Source organism: Triticum urartu, chromosome 7 (assembly GCF_003073215.2).
Source record: "Triticum urartu cultivar G1812 chromosome 7, Tu2.1, whole genome shotgun sequence".
NCBI lineage: Eukaryota > Viridiplantae > Streptophyta > Magnoliopsida > Poales > Poaceae > Triticum > Triticum urartu.
In genome coordinates this window covers 226,584,520-226,605,110 of record NC_053028.1, presented here as the reverse complement: position 1 = coordinate 226,605,110, position 20,591 = coordinate 226,584,520, and the positions used below count along the sequence as shown (strand labels likewise).

Sequence of the window (20,591 nt, the reverse complement as noted above, 5' to 3'; positions counted from 1 at the left end):
GCACTTACAAACTAGACCCACTTGTCAGGAATCATGTTAACACACACAAATGATGGATTAGACCTAACTGCAATGAATTGCCCCAATATACGGTGTTTTGTGCAACAAACCTGTAAAATAGGTGTTTTGTGCAACCCTAACACCAAAATTAGGTATTTTGTACAATTTTCTCTGCCATACGTGTAGGTGCTATCATTTAGGTATGCTTAACATGAATCTTTTAAATTGGATTAATTATTTGACTAGTGTTTTTGTTGCTCGTAGCAAGCATCGACTCAGTCAGAAGAAACAATGACCGAAATTGCCCCCGCCCCCTATTCCCCCTCTTCACCCACACACTCCCTATCCATCCGCTCACAGCTCGCCCACTCCCTACCCATCTCGCCGGCGCGCAGGCGGCGCCGTCCCAACATGGGATGACGTCCGCCGCAAAATAGAGTGTATTCCTACTTCACTTCAAGTCCAGCCTCGAGTACGTGATGCCTATACTGCAACTTGGGATGTATTTGGATAATAAAACCACATGGCAGTAATATTTTGGTGTGTGAGACTTGATGATGTCTGTAATGGCCATATGGCGACTACTTGGATGGTAAAGCCCGATGGCAACAATATCTTCCATGTTTTGGTGCTACTGATCTTACTTTATGAATATTTTGGCTATTTATGAATCTTTTTAGATTTGTCTAGCAATCTTATGTTTTGTCATTTGAAAGTTTGTGGTGTGGTACTAGTTAGATGTAACAAGTGATGAATCTAGAAAGTTTTAGCTGATTTGGATCACATTATAATGAGATATTGGTAGTTTATATTGGCTCATATATATTTTTACTCAAAATTTTAAATTTTCAAAAGAAATGCGAAACAATTTCAGTAAATCACACCTGTATCCAATACTATTATGAAAAAACACAACTCATTTCGACCAATAGTTTGTAAGATATTTGCAACGTTAGTTGGCTCGTTCAATTTTTTTGCTCAAATTAATATTTTTTTAAATGAAAAAATAACTCCCAATAAATCATACATGCACTCACTAATATTCTAGGGAAAATTCAGCTCAATTCGAGCAAAGGATTGTGAGATATTGATAGTTCTAGTTGGTTGATGCGACTGGTTTTTGCCACCGGTGCACGTACAAACTAGACCTACTTGTCAGAAATCATGTTAACACACACAAATGATGGATTAGACCTAACTGCAACGAATTGCCTCAATATATGGTGTTTTGTGCCAGAAACCTGTAAAATAGGTGTTTTGTGCAACCCTAACACCAAAAATAAGTGATTTGTACAATTTTCTCTGCCATACGTGTAGGTGCTATCATTTAGGTATTCTTAACATGAATCTTTTAAATTAGATTAATTATTTGACTAGTATTTTTGTTGCTCGTAGCAAGCATCGACTCAGTCAGAAGAAACAATGACCGAAATTGCCCCCGCCCCCTATTCCCCCTCTTCACCCACGCACTCCCTATCCATCCGCTCACAGCTCCCCCACTCCCCACCCATCTCGCCGGCGCGCAGGCGGCGCGCCCCTCCCCGACCAATCAAAGCCCCGATTAGCCACCCACATCGAACACCATGAAGGCGTCTATCAAGTTCCGCGACGACGACCGGCCGCTGATGCGGGCCAAGGTGCCGATCGGCGTGCTCGGGCTGCCGTTCCAGTCCGGCCTCTCCGCTGGCGGCGATCCCCGGGAGCTCCGCTTCGATCTCTCCACCGCTTTCGCCTCCGGGCCAGCTCTCCGCTTATCGTATCGCCCCAACGACCCTGGTCTCCCCTTCGCCATCTCCATCCGCGCCGGTGCCGGAGCCCTCGGCTCCCCTGTCCGGGCCCCCTTCTTCCTCGCCGCCGAGTTCAACCTCCTCTCTGCCAACTCTGGATCTCCTGCCTTCTTCCTCCTCCTCAAGCCCCGCCTTGGCGATTTCTCACTTTCCCACACGCTCCGGTCGTCCACGTCTCCTCCGCCCCGTACGGTCGGGGTGGTCTCCGACGGCGAAGGGCGCGACCGCGAGGACGAGCTGAGCTACAAGGCGTTCTCGTTGAGAGGGAGCGGGTTCGCGGCGGACGTTGCCGCGGCGGGGAGGAGCGGCGGCGTCGGCGCGCTGCTGTCCGGGATGCGGTTGACCACGAGGAGCGTGCTCCCGCTCTGGGGCAGGGCGAGCATGCGGTTCAACTGGGGGATCCGCGCGCCACCGGGGCTGCAGGCAGCGTTCGCCGACGACCGCAAGGACGCGCGCGTGCCCGTCTGCAAGATGCCGCTGCTGGTCATCAACAAGATCTCCATCGAGCAGGCGCCACACGCCGACAAGAAGAAAGACAGCAAAGCAGATGTAGATGTCTCGCTGCCTGCCATCGACGCCACGGACGCGTTGGATAGAGCGGGTCACGCCGCCGACGGCGAGGGGTTCTCACTGATGAGGCGGCAACTGGAGGCGATGAACGCGGAGAGCGGGATGCTCCGCCGCGCCGTGGACGAGCTGCGCACCGAGATCGGGCGCGGCAGGGCCGCGTCCGTGGCAGCGGTAGGGAGGCCGCCGCCACAGCCGCATCACGGGTTCTCGGTGAAGCCGGATCGTCGGGGCGGTGGGAAGGAGCCAGCGGCGGAGAACTCAGCGATGCCAGCGCCGGACGAGGTGGGGGAGGAGTTGAAGAGGGCACTGGAGGCGCGCCGGAGATGAAAGCTGCCAGAGCTACGCAGCAGATCTCACTCTTGGTTGCTGCAGTACTGATTTTTCGATTTTGGACTGATAAGAACAGAGCAATTCAATACAGTAGCATTGGCGACCTAGAAATCTGGAGCTATGTACAGTAGTAGTCTGCCTTCTTCTATATACCACTATAGTGTATGAGTGTACGGAAATCCCTTTTGGAGCTCGGGTTCTGGTGACTGGTGAGGCCTCCAAATTCACAATGCGTACCTGCGTGCATGTGTATCTTTTATTCTGCGTACAGATTTAATATCATGTACAGATCATAAATCATTTAAAATGGTAACATAGATGCCTTTATTTATTACTTTGTAGACTCATTTTGCATTAGGAAGTGTTATGTGAGGGTAACATATTATGTTACTCAATTTGCCTCTCTTCTCATTAACTACTTGTCACCTCACCATTTTTGCTTATGTGACATATGTTAATACCTATGTTTTTTTTTGTGGGGAAAAGGAAATTTTTCATTACTCAAGGAGGCTTCTCAGCCGCACAAAGGTTTACAACAAAGTCCATCCCAGAGTACAACCACACTGCGGTGCGTGGGGTGCTTCGGCCATACACGGCCAGCTCATGGCTAACTTTATTCTGTGATCGTCTACAATGACTAAATAAGATCTCCCTCTTTGCCGACGTGGCTAGGCTCCGTATCTCCTCCACGAGAGTACGATGCTGCGATCGATCCACCACATGTGTTGTGAGCATACGTACCGCTTCAACACTATCCAGCTCCACCAAAATGGGCACGCTAGTCCGATGCACTGCCAGGTCCAATCCCTCTCTGCATGCAAGCAGTTCCGCCTCAAGACTGTTTTCGCATGTGCGTACTTCCCTGCATGAACTAAACATGATCTCTCCTCCTTCATCTCTGAGAATCATGCCACCTCCAGAAGCACCTGTCGACGGGACATAGCTCCCATCGGTGTTTAGCTTCGTCCAACCCGGCCTTGGGGCAATCCACCGCAGCTCCTGTTGCGAGGTGGCACTCGGGGCTGTAGCCGGCCGGGTCACCTGCAGCACCATCTTCCCCCTCTCCATATCACCATGTGGGTATTGATGGATGCATAACAACGAGCTTATATACCCTTGAAGAAAGCGGCGAGAGACTTCTGTGGGTGGTGGCCTCTTCCCATGCGTAATCTCATTGCGGACGTACCAGGATCGCCACATGGTCATGAGGACCACCATCTGTGTCGTATCATCCAGGGGGTCCAGGAGAGTAAACAGCCACTCCGGCCCACTATTACATATTGCTTCAAGCTTTGGGATGGGCCAATCCACCTCCATGGCACGCCACAAATCTGTAGCTAGTGGGCATGTGCAAAGCGCATGGAACCCGTCCTCTCGTTCCACACCACAAAGGGGACAGATGTTAGTAAGCACAAGATGACGAGAAAGTTTGTTGGCCCATGTAGCCAATGAGTTGGTCACCACTTTCCATGCAAACACACGTACCTTAGGGGGAGCAGGGCACCCTGAAAGGGCATTTCCCTACTTTATGTTTTGGATGATGATGACAACCCTTTGTGGTCTAATCGTATGCTATATGTTTCAGGTTCTCAATGCTTAGGCTTACATCGGATTTCTATTGCCTCTCGAAGGAAAAGATCAAAGACGTGTCCTCTAAGCTTTTATTTTCTTTGGTCGTAGAGTACCCGTACTATCAAGAGGGAATCCTCATTAGGAAGCTCTGGAGGAATCAGTTCACGTACATTTTCCTCACCCCTTCCTTGTCTTCCTCAGTTGTGAGAGACAGAGTTCCCCTGTCTTTCCCTCTTGTTTCTGCTCTTCCCAGCGGTTGTACCGCTCCCTGGAGCGGTTGTACCACTGGACCTTGACGCTCTCCAAGTTTGACCGAGCGATTGTACCGCTGCCTCCGGGCGGTGGTACCGCCACCTTGCTCAACAAAGGCTAGGATGGTGGTTCCGGCCATGCACCGCTCAAGTACCGCTCAAGGCTCTGTTCTGATGCGGTTCTCGGGCGGTGGTGGCCTGGTTGATCCGGTCGATCCTCGTTGACCGGTACCACCGGTGGTCTGAGCGGTTCTTCCGCTCAGAACTTCGCCGTCCAAGAGCTCAGAGCCATGCGGTTGTTCCGGTCTTGCACTGCTCAAGTACCGGTCTCGTCTCTGTTTCGAGGCGGTAGTTGTGCGGTGGCTGGGCGGTTGGTCCGGTCATTCTCTTAACCGGTACCATCGCCTAGTGGCCCGGTTGTACCGCCTGGTAGGGTTCTGCAGCTACACCGTGAGTCTCGGTTGTACCGGGACAAGGACCGGTTGTACCGCTGCGGGGCTGAAAGCGCAACAACGGCTGGATTTTTAGGGTTGGTATTTAAGAGAGCTTCTCCCACCTACCACACTCACCTTTGACCCCTCTCACTCCACCATTAATGCACCTCAAGCTCTCTTACCCGATCTCTCTCTCTAGCCACCCAAACTTGTTGATTTGCTAGGGATTGAAGGAGGAGACCTAGATCTACACTTCCACCAAAGGATATTTGCTTCCCCCATACTTTCTTGTGTGGATTTTGTTACTCTTGGGTGTTTGAGCACCCTAGACGGTTGAGGTCACCTCGGAGCCATATTCCATTGTGGTGAAGCTTCGTGGTTTTGTTGGGAGCCTCCAATTAAGTTGTGGAGAGAGCCCCAACCTTGTTTGTAAAGGTTCGGTCGCCGCCTTCAAGGGCACCAATAGTGAAATCACGGCATCTCGCATTGTGTGAGGGCGTGAGGAGAATATGGTGGCCCTAGTGGCTTCTTGGGGAGCATTGTGCCTCCACACCGCTCCAACGGAGACGTACTTCCTCTTAAAGGGAAGGAACTTTGGCAACACATCCTCGTCTCCACCGTCTCCACTCTTGGTTATCTCGTGCCCTTACTTGAGCAAGCTTATTTGTTTCATATCTCTTGTTTGCTTGTGTTCCTATCCTTGTTGCATCATATAGGTTGCTCACTTAGTTGCATATCTAGACAACCTACTTTGATGCAAAGTTTAAACTGTTAAAGAAAAGCTAAAAATTGTTAGTTGCCTATTCACCCCCCTCTAGTCAACCATATCGATCCTTTCAATTGGTATCAGAGCCTCGTCTCTTTATTAAGGACTTTACCGTCCAAAGAGTATGGTTGATACCGTAGACGGTGTGGAGGAACACTCCGGTGTGAATCCGGTCTCGTCTACGGGCGATGGGGGAACCTCGGTCTCTCGTGAGGAGTTCAATGTGGCCTTGGAGACATTGAAAACCTCCATGACAACCGAAGTTGAGAGCATGTTTACTAAATTTCTTGAGGGGCTTAAACTATCCACCGCACCGTTGAAAGTGGGTGATCCCGCCAACAAAGTGATAGATGCTATCCCCGACAAGGGGGAAGCTAGTAGTGAAAAGGCTCCTTCTTCTAGTGGTAAGAATGGCACCGGCATCTTTGCCCATGTGGAACTACCACTTGTTTATGGTGGACCGATTCCTTCCACTCATTTGAATCATGCCGGTCCTCCTCCTAAGATTGTGAAAAATGAGGACTTTGATTCTTGGGTTTACCGCTTTAAACGTCATTTAAATCATGTGAACACTAACCTTTGGAGAATCATTGAAGAAGTTTTCTATCCACATGATCCAAGCAACTTCACTCCTCGAGAAGCCGCAGATAATCAATTTAATGAGAATGCTCTCTTCATCATTCAAGATGCAATTCCACCCGAAGACCTACCTCATCTTCGTCCCTTCGCCTTGGCCAAGGATGCATGGCATTGTGTTATCTCTCTCTATCGGGGAGTGCAAGCATTCAACGCTCCAACTATGAAGTGGTACAAGATGAGGCTGATGAGTTTGCAATGAAAGAAGATGAAGAACCTCGTGAGCTTTATCGGAGAGTAACCAAACTCGCGGTCTCACTACGAGATCACGGGAGCAAGGACACGGATGACAATTGGATCAAGCGAAAATTACTCAAGGCAATGATGCCCTATCATAAGGCCATGTCCTCCGTCATTCGTCAAAGACCGGACTTCCACACTTTGACCTCAAGCAAAGTGTTGGATGAGTTTGTGGCCATGAACATTCTGGACAAGACCACCGACAATGCGGTGCTTCGTTCCCAAAGGGCAAAGAGGCCTAATCTTGCATTGAAGGCCAAACTCACCGTTGAAGAAGAAGAAGAGAAAGAAGATGAGAGCAACCCCGATGATACGAAGTATGCATATCATGAACACATGGCACTTGCTTCAAGGCAATTTTGGAGCAAGAAAAACTGGAGGCCAAACTTTAGCAAAAACAACTCGAGTGGCACAAGGGGCAATCAACGTGTAAGGACTTGCTACAATTGCGGCAACATGAGTCATTTCGTTGCGGAATGCCCGTATGAGAAGAGGGAAGACAATGGTGGCAAGCTCATCCGAAAGGACAAGGCCAAGTCGTTCCCCAACAAGAACAACTTCACCAAGAAGACTCCTCCCAAGGCTTTGGTTGTGCAAGAAGAGTACAATGAGGATGATGACGATGATGAAGATGATGAGTCGGTTGCCATGGCCTCCGTTGCCATTGCAACAACGTCACGGGTGTCTCTCTTCGACTCACCCAATGAGAGCATCACCGCCAAGTGCCTCATGGCTAAAGCCACCAACAAGGTAACCTCCAACATCAAAACTACCATCATTAATCATCCTTACCCAACGGATAGCATTAATGAACTTCAGGGAGCTAATGTGGAGGCTAACGAGTTTGAGGCCTTTATGGGAAAACTCAAGGGAAAATCCAAGAAGCACTTTGTTGCTCTCTTGGAACAACTTGGTGAAGCCAATGACATGATCGAGGCTCACGAAGACACCATCTCTAAGATGGAAGGGCATAGTCGTGACTATGCCGATGAGATTTCGGATCTTTCCAATGCTCTTGAGGAAGAGCGTGGTCTTCATTTGGCTCTTGAGGAGTCACACAACGTTGATCATGCTAAGTTAAAGAAAGATTATGATCATGTCCTCATTGTTTCTCGTGTGCTAAATTCCGAGAAGGCCAAACTCGGGGTTGATCTTGCTAGACTCAAAGAGGAGTTTGATATACTTGACAAGGCCCACAGGGCCTTGAAGGGTATTCACGCTAGTCTCAAGGAGTCTCATGATCAACTCCAAGTGAAGCTAACTAAGGAGAAAGCAACTTTTCCTCATATGGTTTTAATTGATAATGCAAATGCTACTAACCCGTGTTTTGAGCATATACATCTTGTTGAGGAAAATGCAAAGTTGAAGGAGCAACTTGAGAGAGGTCTTGCGACTTGCATACAAGGCAAGAAGAACCTCAACGATCTCTTGATCAACCAAAAGGGAGGTGTGGCCAAGGAAGGGGTTGGGTACGTGCCCGACTCCAAGAACAAGAAGAAGAATGACAAGACCAAACGACCTCCTCCCCTCATGCAAACCTTTGTGAGGGAGGGAGAGAGTGCCCCCGAGGAGAAGAAGAAGAACAATGTCAAGAAGGGCAATGTCACCCTCTCAACAAAGCCGGCGATTTTAACCCTTCTTATGTGTTATGTCGTGCTAGTGATGGGCATGTTTATGCCAAATTTGTTGGTTCTCTTCATGAGTACATTGAATGGTCTATTTGGGTTCCTAAGACCCTTGTTACTAACATCAAAGGACCCATTACAAAATGGGTACCTAAAACCAAGCATTGATCTCTTGTAGGTGTTTGCTTCCGGTGGTGGATCATGGTTGCTCGATAGCGGAGCTACAAATCATATGACCGGAAGCAAGGACTTGGTGGTGGACATGCACAAAGTTCCATCTATGCCCACCAATGTCGAGTGGGGTGATGCCTCATCTTCTAAGGTATTGGGACTTGGCAAGGTGGTCATCTCTCATGATCTCACGATCGAGAAGGTCATGCTTGTTGAGTCCCTTGCATACAATTTACTTTCCGTTCGTCAACTTGCAATCATGGGCTTTGCCACGTTCTTTGATATCGATACCGTGGCCCTCTTGTGGAGCAAGACTCTTAAACTAGCTTTTGTTGGGCATGTCGAGAACGGTCTATATGCGATTAACTTTTCGGAGCGACCCACTAAGACCGCGACATGCCTAATGGCTAAAGTTGATATGGGATGGCTTTGGCATCGCCGTTTAGCCCATGTCAATATGAGATCTTTGCAAAGTCTCCTCAAGGGGGACCATGTCCGTGGACTAACGAATGTTAGTTTTGCTAAAGATCGTGCTTGCAGTGCCTGTATCGAAGGAAAGCTACATGAGAAGGCTCACCCTCCCATGACTATCATTTATTCAAAGAGGCCCTTGGAGCTCCTTCACATGGATCTCTTTGGTCCCCCATCCTTCGATAGTCTTGGAGGTAGGAAGTATTGCTTGGTGATTGTGGATGACTACTCAAGGTACACGTGGGTGTATTTCTTCAAGAGGAAGAGCGAGACCCAACAAACCGTCATTGACTTTGCAAATGAAGCACAACGTCAACACAATGCAAAGATCTTGACAATAAGAAGTGACAACGGCACCGAGTTCAAGAACTACACCTTGGATGAATTTCTTAGTGATGAGGGAATCAAGCATCAATATTCCGCACCATACACCCCTCAACAAAACGGTGTTGCGGAGAGGAAGAACCGGGCGTTGATGGATGCGGCAAGGACCATGATGGCGGAGTTCAAGTCTCCGTACAACTTTTGGGCCGAAGCCATCAACACCGCATGTCATGCATCCAATCGGCTCTACCTCCGCAAGGGCTTGAACAAGACTCCATACGAGATACTCACCGGTAACAAGCCCAACCTCAAGTACTTCCGGGTATTCGGGTGTAAGTGTTTCATTCTCAAGAAAGGTGTTCGGTTGTCTAAATTTGAGGCTAGAGCTTATGAGGGCATATTTGTTGGCTATGCTACAAACTCTCATGCTTACCGTGTACTCAATAAATCCACGGGACTTATTGAGGAGACGTGTAACGTGGAGTTTGATGAGAATAACGGCTCCCAAGTGGAGCAAAGTGGCACTTGTGATGTAGGTGATGAAATTCCTCCCCAAGCCATAAGAAGAATGGGTGTTGGCTTTATCCTACCCATTGAGGAACCCCTTGTGGCCGAAGGAGAAGGACAAAGCTCCACTCAAGTGGAGCCATCACCAACCCAAGGCCCACACGCTTCCGAAGAACAACATGAAGGCTCTCATCCTCAAGAACATGACCAAGGGCAAGATCATGCTCAAAACGGTGTTAACACATCAAGTGATGTCCAAGGTCAAGTTCTCTCCTCCGAGCAAGTTCAAGAACAAGAACAAGCCCAAGACGACGCTCAAGATGATCAAGTGACCACTCCTCGTCTCACCCCCGAGGAGGAATCAGAGCGTCGTGCCGCCAAGGTTGCTTCCAAGCTCTCCACCAAGGATCATCTCATGACGAATATGCTTGGAAGCTTAAGAAAGGGGGTAAGCACTCGTAGACAATTAGCAAATTATTGTGAGCATCACGCGTTTGTCTCTTGTGTGGAACCCCACAAGGTTTATGAAGCGCTAGAAGATCCGGATTGGCTCAATGCCATGCATGAAGAACTCAACAACTTCGAGCGCAACAAAGTGTGGAGATTGGTGCCAAGACCGACCGGGAATCACAATGTCATAGGAACCAAGTGGATATTTAAGAACAAGCAAGATGCCCATGGAATTATCATTCGCAACAAGGCTCGTTTGGTAGCACAAGGCTACTCCCAAGTCGAGGGTATCGACTGCAGTGAAACCTTTGCTCCCGTTGCTCGTCTTGAATCCATTCGCATGTTGATTGCATATGCTTCTCATCATAACTTTAAGTTACAACAAATGGATGTGAAGAGTGCTTTTCTTAATGGTCCTAATAATGAATTGGTTTACGTCAAGCAACCCCCCCGGGTTCGAGGATCCCTACTTTCCCGATCATGTGTATCAACTCGATAAGACACTCTATGGCCTTAAACAAGCCCCACGTGCGTGGTATGACCACCTTACCGAGTTGCTACAAGACCGTGGTTTTGAGGTTGGGCTAATCGACCCACTCTTTTTACTAAGAAGGTCAAAGGGGAGTTGTTTGTGTGCCAATTATATGTTGATGATATTATCTTTAGCTCTCCTAACAAAGCTTTCAATGAGGAATTTGCCGCTCTCATGACCGCAAAATTCGAGATGTCCTCCATGGGAGAATTGAAGTTCTTTCTAGGGTTCGAAGTGAAGCAAAGAAGAGAAGGAACCTTCATCAATCAATCCAAATACACTCAAGACATGCTTAAGAGATTCAAGCTAAGTGACGTCAAGCCGGCCTCCACTCCAATGCCTACCAAGTGCCAACTTGACTTAGATCCCAATGGTGAAGTGGTGGATCAAAAGGTATATCGTTCCATGATTGGATCCTTGCTTTACCTTTGTGCATCTAGACCGGACATCATGTTGAGTGTGGGAATTTGTGCACGGTTTCAAGCCGCACCTAAGGAAAGTCACTATGTGGCGGTCAAACGAATCTTTCGATATTTGGCTCATACCCCAAACTTTGGCTTATGGTACCCAAGAGGATCAAACTTCAAGCTTGTAGGGTACTCGGATTCCGATTGGGCGGGAGACAAAGTGGATAGGAAGTCCACTTCCGGAGGGTGCCAATTCCTTGGTTGCTCTTTGGTAAGTTGGTCTTCCAAAAAGCAAAGTTGTGTGTCTCTCTCGTCCACTGAGGCGGAGTATGTTGCAGCCGGGAGTTGTTGTGCACAACTCTTATGGATGAGGCAAACTTTAAAGGATTACGGTGTCATTTGTGACAAAGTGCCTCTTTGGTGTGATAATGAAAGTGCCATCAAGATCTCTCTCAACCCGGTGCAACACTTCAAGACGAAGCATATTGAGATCCGGTATCACTTCATCCGGGATCACATTAGGTGAGGAGAGATCGAGCTCAACTATGTCAACACTCATGATAACCTTGCAGATATCTTCACGAAGCCCTTGGATGAAACAAGATTTCACGAGTTAAGGCATGAGCTAAATATCATTGATTCGAGCAATGTTGCTTGAACTCTTGCACACCCCACCGTACTCAACATGTTGTCTTGTTTAGATGTAGGCATGAACATAGGGGGAGTGATGTTCTCTCCATGAACTCTCCCTCCCCCCATTATGCATAAATTGATCGAGTCTTTCACATTAGCCATGTTTGATGGTACTTGTGCTTCAAAGATGAGTTTTGGTCATGGACCCAAGGATAATTCTTCGCGGTGCCATACCAATTGACTCAAACATAGGTGGCCTCGGCCACCGTCCTCTCTTCGGGAGGTTGGCGTTAGCCTTGTTGTTCTTGTGTTGTTTTCTTTCTTTCTGTCTTTGCTCTTTGTGTTGGGTTCTCCTAGGGTGTTGCTTCTCTCCTGTTTTGTGCCCCTTTATTCCTCCCTTCGGATTGCACTCATTTAATCTTGGCTTGGGCATAGGTGGTCGGGCGGTACAACCGGTATCACGGGCGGTTCTACCGCTGGTACCGGGTTGTGCCGTCCCAATGGGTCTCCATTCGGTGCTTGGGCGGTTCCACCGCTCAAACCCACAGTAACCTACGTCCGGTACTACCGGTTGACGCCGTGCGGTACTACCGCTGCCTCCCAGGCACCGGAAGTATTGCCTCCAATCACCGGTCTTTACCAGACGAGCGGTACAACTGCTCCCCTAAGCGGTTCTACCGGGGCGTGTCTACGGGCCTATATATACTCGACGGGGCTGAAGGGTTGTCTTTTTCCCTTCGTCCTCGTTCCTCTTCTCTTTGCCCTAGCCGCCGGCCATCTCTACCCCTGCCCCAGAGTGCGTCTCGCGCTTCGGATCCTTGGCTCTCCGTGGATTATCTCCATGGAGGCCTCCCGATATCTTCCCATGGATGGTGGTAATGCCTCGTGTTCTTTGCTTCTAGATCTTTCTAGGGTTCTTCCTTGTCTAAGGCATTACTTAACTTTCCGCATTTAGTGTTCGAACTATGGTATAGAAGAGATCTTTGTTAGCCTCATGTCTTGTTTGTAGCACTTAGAATTCGGAATATTACTTGTGTGATTCGTATGCCTCGGTTAGATCTATCTTCCCTGGTAGTGCCACTATCAGCGGTTCTACCGCCCCTACGGGCGGTACAACCGCTGGAGCGGTACTACCGGCGGAAGATCCGGTACAACCGGAGTATATCAACCACAAAGCACTGTTCTATCTTCTCTGTTGTTGCAACTTGTTCCTTTTCTGCTAGTGGGTGCAATCCTCTCATCCTTGTTGGGTTTTTGTGTGTTCTTTTCGTGTGTGTGTTCAGGTGGCTCTAGTTCTCGCTCTGCTCCTCGCAAGACCAAGAAGAGGGCACGAAGGACCTTGCACCCGGTTGTGTCTGATGATGAAGAAGAAGTTGTGATTCCCACCAAGCCCACTCGCCGTGAAAAGTCTGCAGCTGCTAAGCAACGTGTGGTTATGCCATTGCATCGTTGGAAAGCCAAGGATTGGGAAGCCTTCCAATCAAAGAATCCGTATGAGGTTCCCATTGCTCCCCGTTGGACCACCGTTCAGTTCCGGAATGAGATGCAAGTGCGGATTGTTCATGAACTCTTTGAGCACAATAAGAACAGATATGCCAAGCAGTGGACAATTGATCTTGACCATTGGAGGAACAACATGGAGTATTTTGGTGAGGCGCTGGCTCTCTGCGAGGAGTTTGATCTTGTCAAGCTCATGTCAGTCAACTGTGACTTTGATGTTCAACTCATCCATCAGTTCTATGCCACGGTTCATTTTGGGGAAGATGATGCGCGCACTCTCACCTTCATGTGTCGCGATGAATTGTTTCACGTTCCCTGGAGGGCATTCTGCAATGCTATTGGGTACGAGGATACCGGTCTGGAAGGAAGGGGTGGCATTCGTCCTCATGATTTTCCTGAGTCCATGCTTAAGGAGAAGCTTGCCCCTCTGTACATTCGGGGCCGTGGGATTATTGGAGAATCCAAGGATTTGGAGAAGGTCTATGACATCATGCACCGTGTGTTCCGCAATGTGCTCTTGCCCAAGGTGGGCAATCAAGATGAGATTCATTGTTATCTGGTTGATTTGATGGTTGCTATGAAGACGATGGTGGGGACAGGAGAAAGTTTGATGTGTCAAATTGGATGTGGCATGAGATGTACAACATGGCCATCTACCGTAAAGTCCCAATCTATGCCCCGTTTGTCATGTGCCTTCTGAACTCTGTGTGGGCTGTTCGTCGTCCTGGAGAGCTCCTCACTTCTCCAGACAACCTCACTGTTCATGAGGTCAAGCTCCTTAAGAAGAAGAAGCATGCTGAGCCTCGCTTCCCTGAAAATGCTCCTGAGGATGTCTATGCTACTTCTGACGATGAGGACTTTGAGCTGGAGCCAGGGGCCAAGCCTTCGTGGGTGGCCAAACTTACTGCCAAGGTGAAGAAGACCTTTTGTCTCCAGGCTGACATCCAGAAGAAGATGTATGAGGCACATGTCAATGAGAAGCTTGCACGGAGTCGCCAAATTGCAATGATGAGGCACCTCAACATGCCGGTTCAGAGAGGCTCTGAGAAGAGCATCACCCCAAAGGAGCGTTGGATTTCTACCCATAGCACCTGGACAGATGATGAAGCCCCTCCCCAGCCATCCTCCTCGTTTGCAGCAGCTGACAATGTCATGGAAGAATCTGATCACGATGACGATGACGACTCTGATGATGAGGATCCAGATGCGACCGAGGAGTCAGAGGAGGACGCCTGAGCTTTGGGGCGCTAGCTTCGCTCTTTTCCTTTTTGGTGTCTTGATGCCAAAGGGGGAGAGAGTTCTATAAGTCTCGGGGATTTGCTTGTTTTTGTTCGTGGACTTGTTTCATTCCTTGCTGTGTGTGAGACTTTTGTTACTTCTTTTACCTTTCCCTTCATCAGCCATTATCGTTATTATTGCACTATAAGTATTATATTGTTTCTCCTTTTGTGCTCAGAGTGGTGAGTCTATAAAATCTAGGGGGAGTCTAGTCCTGAAAGTGTGCCCACGCTTTCTAACAGCTAGTTCCTGTTGGGGCACACATTCAGGGGGAGTTCCGTCTAGATTTCATTGACTTATCTCTTGCAAATCGTGTTTTTGTCATCATCCACCAAAAAGGGGGAGATTGAAAGGGCATTTCCCTACTTTATGTTTTGGATTATGATGACAACCCTTTGTGGTCTAATTGTATGCTATATGTTTCAGGTTCTCAATGCATAGGCTTACATCGGATTGCTATTGCCTCTCGAAGGAAAAGATCAAAGACGTGTCCTCTATGCTTTTATTTTCTTTGGTCGTAGAGTACCCGTACTATCAAGAGGGAATCCTCATTAGGAAGCTCTGGGGGAATCAGTTCACGTACACTTTCCTCACCCCTTCCTTGTCTTCCTCAGTTGTGTGTGTGAGAGAGAGAGTTCCCCCTGTCTTTCCCTCTTGTTTCTGCTCTTCCCAGCGGTTGTACCGCTCCCTGGAGCGGTTGTACCGCTGGACCTTGACGCTCTCTAGCTTTGACCGAGCGGTTGTACCGCTGCCTCCGGGCGGTGGTACCGCCACCTTGCTCAACAAAGGCAAGGACGGTGGTTCCGGCCATGCACCGCTCAAGTACCGCTCAAGGCTCTGTTCTGATGCGTTTTCGGGCGGTGGTGGCCCGGTTGATCCGGTCGATCCTCGTTGACCGGTACCACTGGTGGTCTGAGCGGTTCTTCCACTCAGAACTTCGCCGTCCAAGAGCTCAGAGCCATGCGGTTGTTCCGGTCTTGCACCGCTCAAGTACCGGTCTCGTCTCTGTTTCGAGGCGGTAGTTGTGCGGTGGCTGGGCGGTTGGTCCGGTCATTCTCTTAACCGGTACCACCGCCTAGTGGCCCGGTTGTACCGCCTGGTAGGGTTCTGCAGCTACACCGTGAGTCCCGGTTGTACCGGGACAAGGACCGGTTGTACCGCTGCGGGGCTGAAAGCGCAGCAACGGCTGGATTTTTAGGGTTGTTATTTAAGAGAGCTTCTCCCACCTACCACACTCACCTTTGACCCCTCTCACTCCACCATTAATGCACCTCAAGCTCTCTTACCCGATCTCTCTCTCTAGCCACCCAAACTTGTTGACTTGCTAGGGATTGAAGGAGGAGACCTAGATCTACACTTCCACCAAAGGATATTTGCTTCCCCCATACTTTCTTGTGTGGATTTTCTTACTCTTGGGTGTTTGAGCACCCTAGACGGTTGAGGTCACCTCGGAGCCATATTCCATTGTGGTGAAGCTTCGTGGTTTTGTTGGGAGCCTCCAATTAAGTTGTGGAGAGAGCCCCAACCTTTTTTGTAAAGGTTCGGTCGCCGCCTTCAAGGGCACCAATAGTGGAATCACGGCATCTCGCATTGTGTGAGGGCGTGAGGAGAATACGGTGGCCCTAGTGGCTTCTTGGGGAGCATTGTGTCTCCACACCGCTCCAACGGAGACGTACTTCCTCTCAAAGGGAAGGAATTTCGGCAACACATCCTCGTCTCCACCGTCTCCACTCTTGGTTATCTCGTGCCCTTACTTGAGCAAGCTTATTTGTTTCATATCTCTTGCTTGCTTGTGTTCCTATCCTTGTTGCATCATATAGGTTGCTCACTTAGTTGCATATCTAGACAACCTACTTTGATGCAAAGTTTAAATTGTTAAAGAAAAGCTAAAAATTATTAGTTGCCTATTCACCCCCCCTCTCTAGTCAACCATATCGATCCTTTCACACCCCCATATGATCTTCCAGATGGCGCGACGCGACGACCATCGCGCCGCTGTGGCGGTAGCCATGTACGCTCGCGCTCATCCATGGCTAAGCGGTAGGCGGATGTTAATACCTATGTTACTCCCACTATGACCACATGAAAACATCTGAGTTCTTAGATCATGTTTACTTCATGATTAACTTGTTCGGATTGCTGATTGATCAGTTGTGTATAGATACTGATCTAAAGATCGATAATACGTAGAAGTATATTGAGCGGCCAATGACTTCTACTCCCTGACACCAACACAGGACAAAGGGAGTGTGAGTGTTGCTCTTTTTTTGAGAACTACACCAATGCACATGCGTTGCAACGGGATATACATATTCTAGTACATTAGCTTGTGATTTACCTATCAATAATAATGTGACTGTGTAAGTAAATATTCATCAAATTCTGCCCGTGAATTACCTTATATTTTGATTAGAAATTTGGTAAGTAAATTAAAGTGGAATTGGTTCAGAAGGTAAGTAAATTAATGAAGGAAATATGCCCTAGAGGCAATAATAAAGTTATTATTTATTTCCTTATATCATGATAAATGTTTATTATTAATGCTAGAATTGTATTAACCGGAAACGTAATACTTGTGTGAATACATAGACAAACAAAGTGTCACTAGTATGCCTCTACTTGACTAGCTCGTTAATCAAAGATGGTTATGTTTCCTAACCATAGACATGAGTTTTCATTTGATTAACGGGATCACATCATTAGGAGAATGATGTGATTGACATGACCCATTTCATTAGCTTAGCACCCGATCGTTTAGTATGTTGCTATTGCTTTCTTCATGACTTATACATGTTCCTATGACTATGAGATTATGCAACTCCCATTTACCGGAGGAACACTTTGTGTGCTACCAAACGTCACAACGTAACTGGGTGATTATAAAGGTGCTCTACAGGTGTCTCCAAAGGTACATGTTGGGTTGGCGTATTTCGAGATTAGGATTTGTCGCTCTAATTGTCGGAGAGGTATCTCTAGGCCCTCTCGGTAATGCACATCACTTAAGCCTTGCAAGCAATGCAACTAATAAGTTAGTTGCAAGATGATGTATTAAGGAACGAGTAAAGAGACTTGCCGGTAACGAGATTGAACTAGGTATTGACATACCGACGATCGAATCTCGGGCAAGTAACATACCGATGACAAAGGGAACAACGTATGTTGTTATGCGGTCTGACCGATAAAAATCTTCGTAGAATATGTAGGAGCCAATATGAGCATACAGGTTCCGCTATTGGTTATTGACCGGAGACGTGTCTTGGTCATGTCTACATTGTTCTCGAACCCATAGGGTCCGCACGCTTAACGTTACGATGACAGTTTCATTATGAGTTTATATATTTTGATGTACCGAAGGTTGTTCGGAGTCCTGGATGTGATCACGGACTTGACGAGGAGTCTCGAAATGGTCGAGACATAAATATCGATATATTGGACGACTATATTTGGACACGGGAAAGGTTCTGGGTGAGATTGGGACATTACCGGATCACCGGGAGGTTATCGGAACCCCCCGGGAGGTATATGGGCCTTATTGGGCCTTAGTGGAAAGGAGGGGAAAGGAGCAAGGGAGGGGGCGCGCCCCCCAAGCCCAATCCAAATTGGGAAGGGGGCCGCCCCCCCCTTTCCTTCCTCCCTCCTTCCTCTTCCTTCCCTCTCCTACTCCTAATAGGAAAAGGGGGAGTCCTACTCTCGGTGGGAGTTGGACACCCCCCCTTGGGCGCGCCACCCTCCTTGGCCGGCCCCCTCCTCCACTCCTTTATATACGAGGGCAGGAGGGCACCCCAGAGACACAACAATTGATCATTGATCTCTTAGTCGTGTGTGGTGCCCCCCTCCACCATAATCCTCGATAATATTGTAGCGGTGCTTAGGCGAAGCCCTGTGACGGTAGAACATCAAGATCGTCACCATGCCGTCGTGCTGATGGAACTCATCCCCGACACTTTGCTGGATCGGAGTCCGGGATCATCATCGAGCTGAACGTGTGCAAAAACTCGGAGGTGCCGTAGTTTCGGTGCTTGATCGGTCGGGCCATGAAGACGTACGATTACATCAACCGCATTGTTATAACGCTTCCGCTTCCGGTCTACGAGGGTACGTAGACAACACTCTCCCCTCTCGTTGCTATGCATCACCATGATCTTGTGTGTGCGTAGGAATTTTTTTGAAATTACTACGTTCCCCAATAGTGGCATCAGAGCCTAGGTTTTATGTGTTGATGTTATATGCACAAGTAGAACACAAGTGAGTTGTGGGCGATATAAGTCATACTGCTTACCAGCATGTCATACTTTGGTTCGGCGGTATTGTTGGATGAAGCTGCCCGGACCGAAATTACGCGTACGCTTACGTGAGACTGGTTCTACCGACGTGCTTTGCACATAGGTGGAAGGGGGGTGTCAGTTTCTCCAACTTTAGTTGAACCGAGTGTGGCTACGCCCGGTCCTTGCGAAGGTTAAAACAGCACCAACTTGACAAACTATCGTTGTGGTTTTTGATGCGTAGGTAAGATTGGTTCTTGCTAAGCCCGTAGCAGCCACGTAAAACTTGCAACAAACAAAGTAGAGGACGTCTAACTTGTTTTTGCAGGGCATGTTGTGATGTGATATGGTCAAGGCATGAAGCTAAATTTTATTGTATGAGATGATCATGTTTTGTAACCAAGTTATCGGCAACTGGCAGGAGCCATATGGTTGTCGCTTTATTGTATGCAATGCAATCGCGCTGTAATGCTTTACTTTATCACTAAGCGGTAGTGATAGTCGTAGAAGCATAAGATTGGCGAGACGACAAGGATGCTACGATGGAGATCAAGGTGTCGCGCCGGTGACGATGGTGATCATGACGATGCTTCGGAGATGGAGATCACAAGCACAAGATGATGATGGCCATGTCATATCACTTATATTGATTGCATGTGATGTTTATCTTTTATGCATCTTATCTTGCTTTGATTGACGGTAGCATTATAAGATGATCTCTCACTAAATTTCAAGATAAAAGTGTTCTCCCTGAGTATGCACCATTGCCCAAGTTCGTCGTGCCCAGACACCACGTGATGATCGGGTGTGATAAGCTGTACATCCATCTACAACGGGTGCAAGCCAGTTTTGCACACGCAGAATACTCAGGTTAAACTTGACGAGCCTAGCATATGCAGATATGGCCTCGGAACACTGAGACCGAAAGGTCGAGCGTGAATCATATAGTAGATATGATCAACATAGTGATGTTCACCATTGAAAACTACTCCATTTCACGTGATGATCGGTTATGGTTTAGTTGATTTGGATCACGTGATCACTTAGAAGATTAGAGGGATGTCTTTCTAAGTGGGAGTTCTTAAGTAATATGATTAATTGAACTTAAATTTATCATGAACTTAGTACCTGATAGTATCTTGCTTGTTTATGTTTGATTGTAGATAGATGGACCGTGCCCGTTGAATTTTAATGCGTTCCTTGAGAAAGCAAAGTTGAAAGATGATGGTAGCAATTATACGGACTGGGTCCGTAACTTGAGGATTATTCTCATTGCTGCACAGAAGAATTACGTCCTGGAAGCACCGCTGGGTGCCAGGCCTGCTACTGATGCAACTGATGACGTTAAGAACGTCTGGCAGAGCAAAGCTGATGACTACTCGATAGTTCAATGTGCCATACTTTACGGCTTAGAACCGGGTCTTCAACGACGTTTTGAACGTCATGGAGCATATGAGATGTTCCAAGAGTTGAAGCTAATATTTCAAGCAAATGCCTGGATTGAGAGATATGAAGTCTCCAATAAGTTCTATAGCTGCAAGATGGAGGAGAACAGTTCTGTTAGTGAGCATATACTCAAAATGTCTGGGTATAATAATCACTTGATTCAACTGGGAGTTAATCTTCCAGATGATTGCGTCATTGACAGAATTCTCCAATCACTTCCACCTAGCTACAAGAGCTTCGTGATGAACTATAATATGCAAGGGATGGATAAGACAATTCCCGAGCTCTTCGCAATGCTAAAAGCTGCGGAGGTAGAAATCAAGAAGGAGCATCAAGTGTTGATGGTCAACAAGACCACTAGTTTCAAGAAAAAGGGCAAGGGGAAGAAGAAGGGGAACT

At 47.9% G+C, this 20,591-nt stretch overlaps 1 protein-coding gene across 1 annotated transcript; it reads left to right on the top strand.

The window, feature by feature from the left end:
• Positions 1 to 1,437: 1,437 nt before the first annotated feature.
• Positions 1,438 to 3,021, top strand: LOC125521333. Its single transcript, XM_048686391.1, has one exon. The coding sequence runs from the start codon at positions 1,584 to 1,586 to the stop codon at positions 2,682 to 2,684; it is 1,101 nt and encodes a 366-aa protein (XP_048542348.1). The 5' UTR covers positions 1,438 to 1,583; the 3' UTR covers positions 2,685 to 3,021.
• Positions 3,022 to 20,591: the final 17,570 nt, after the last annotated feature.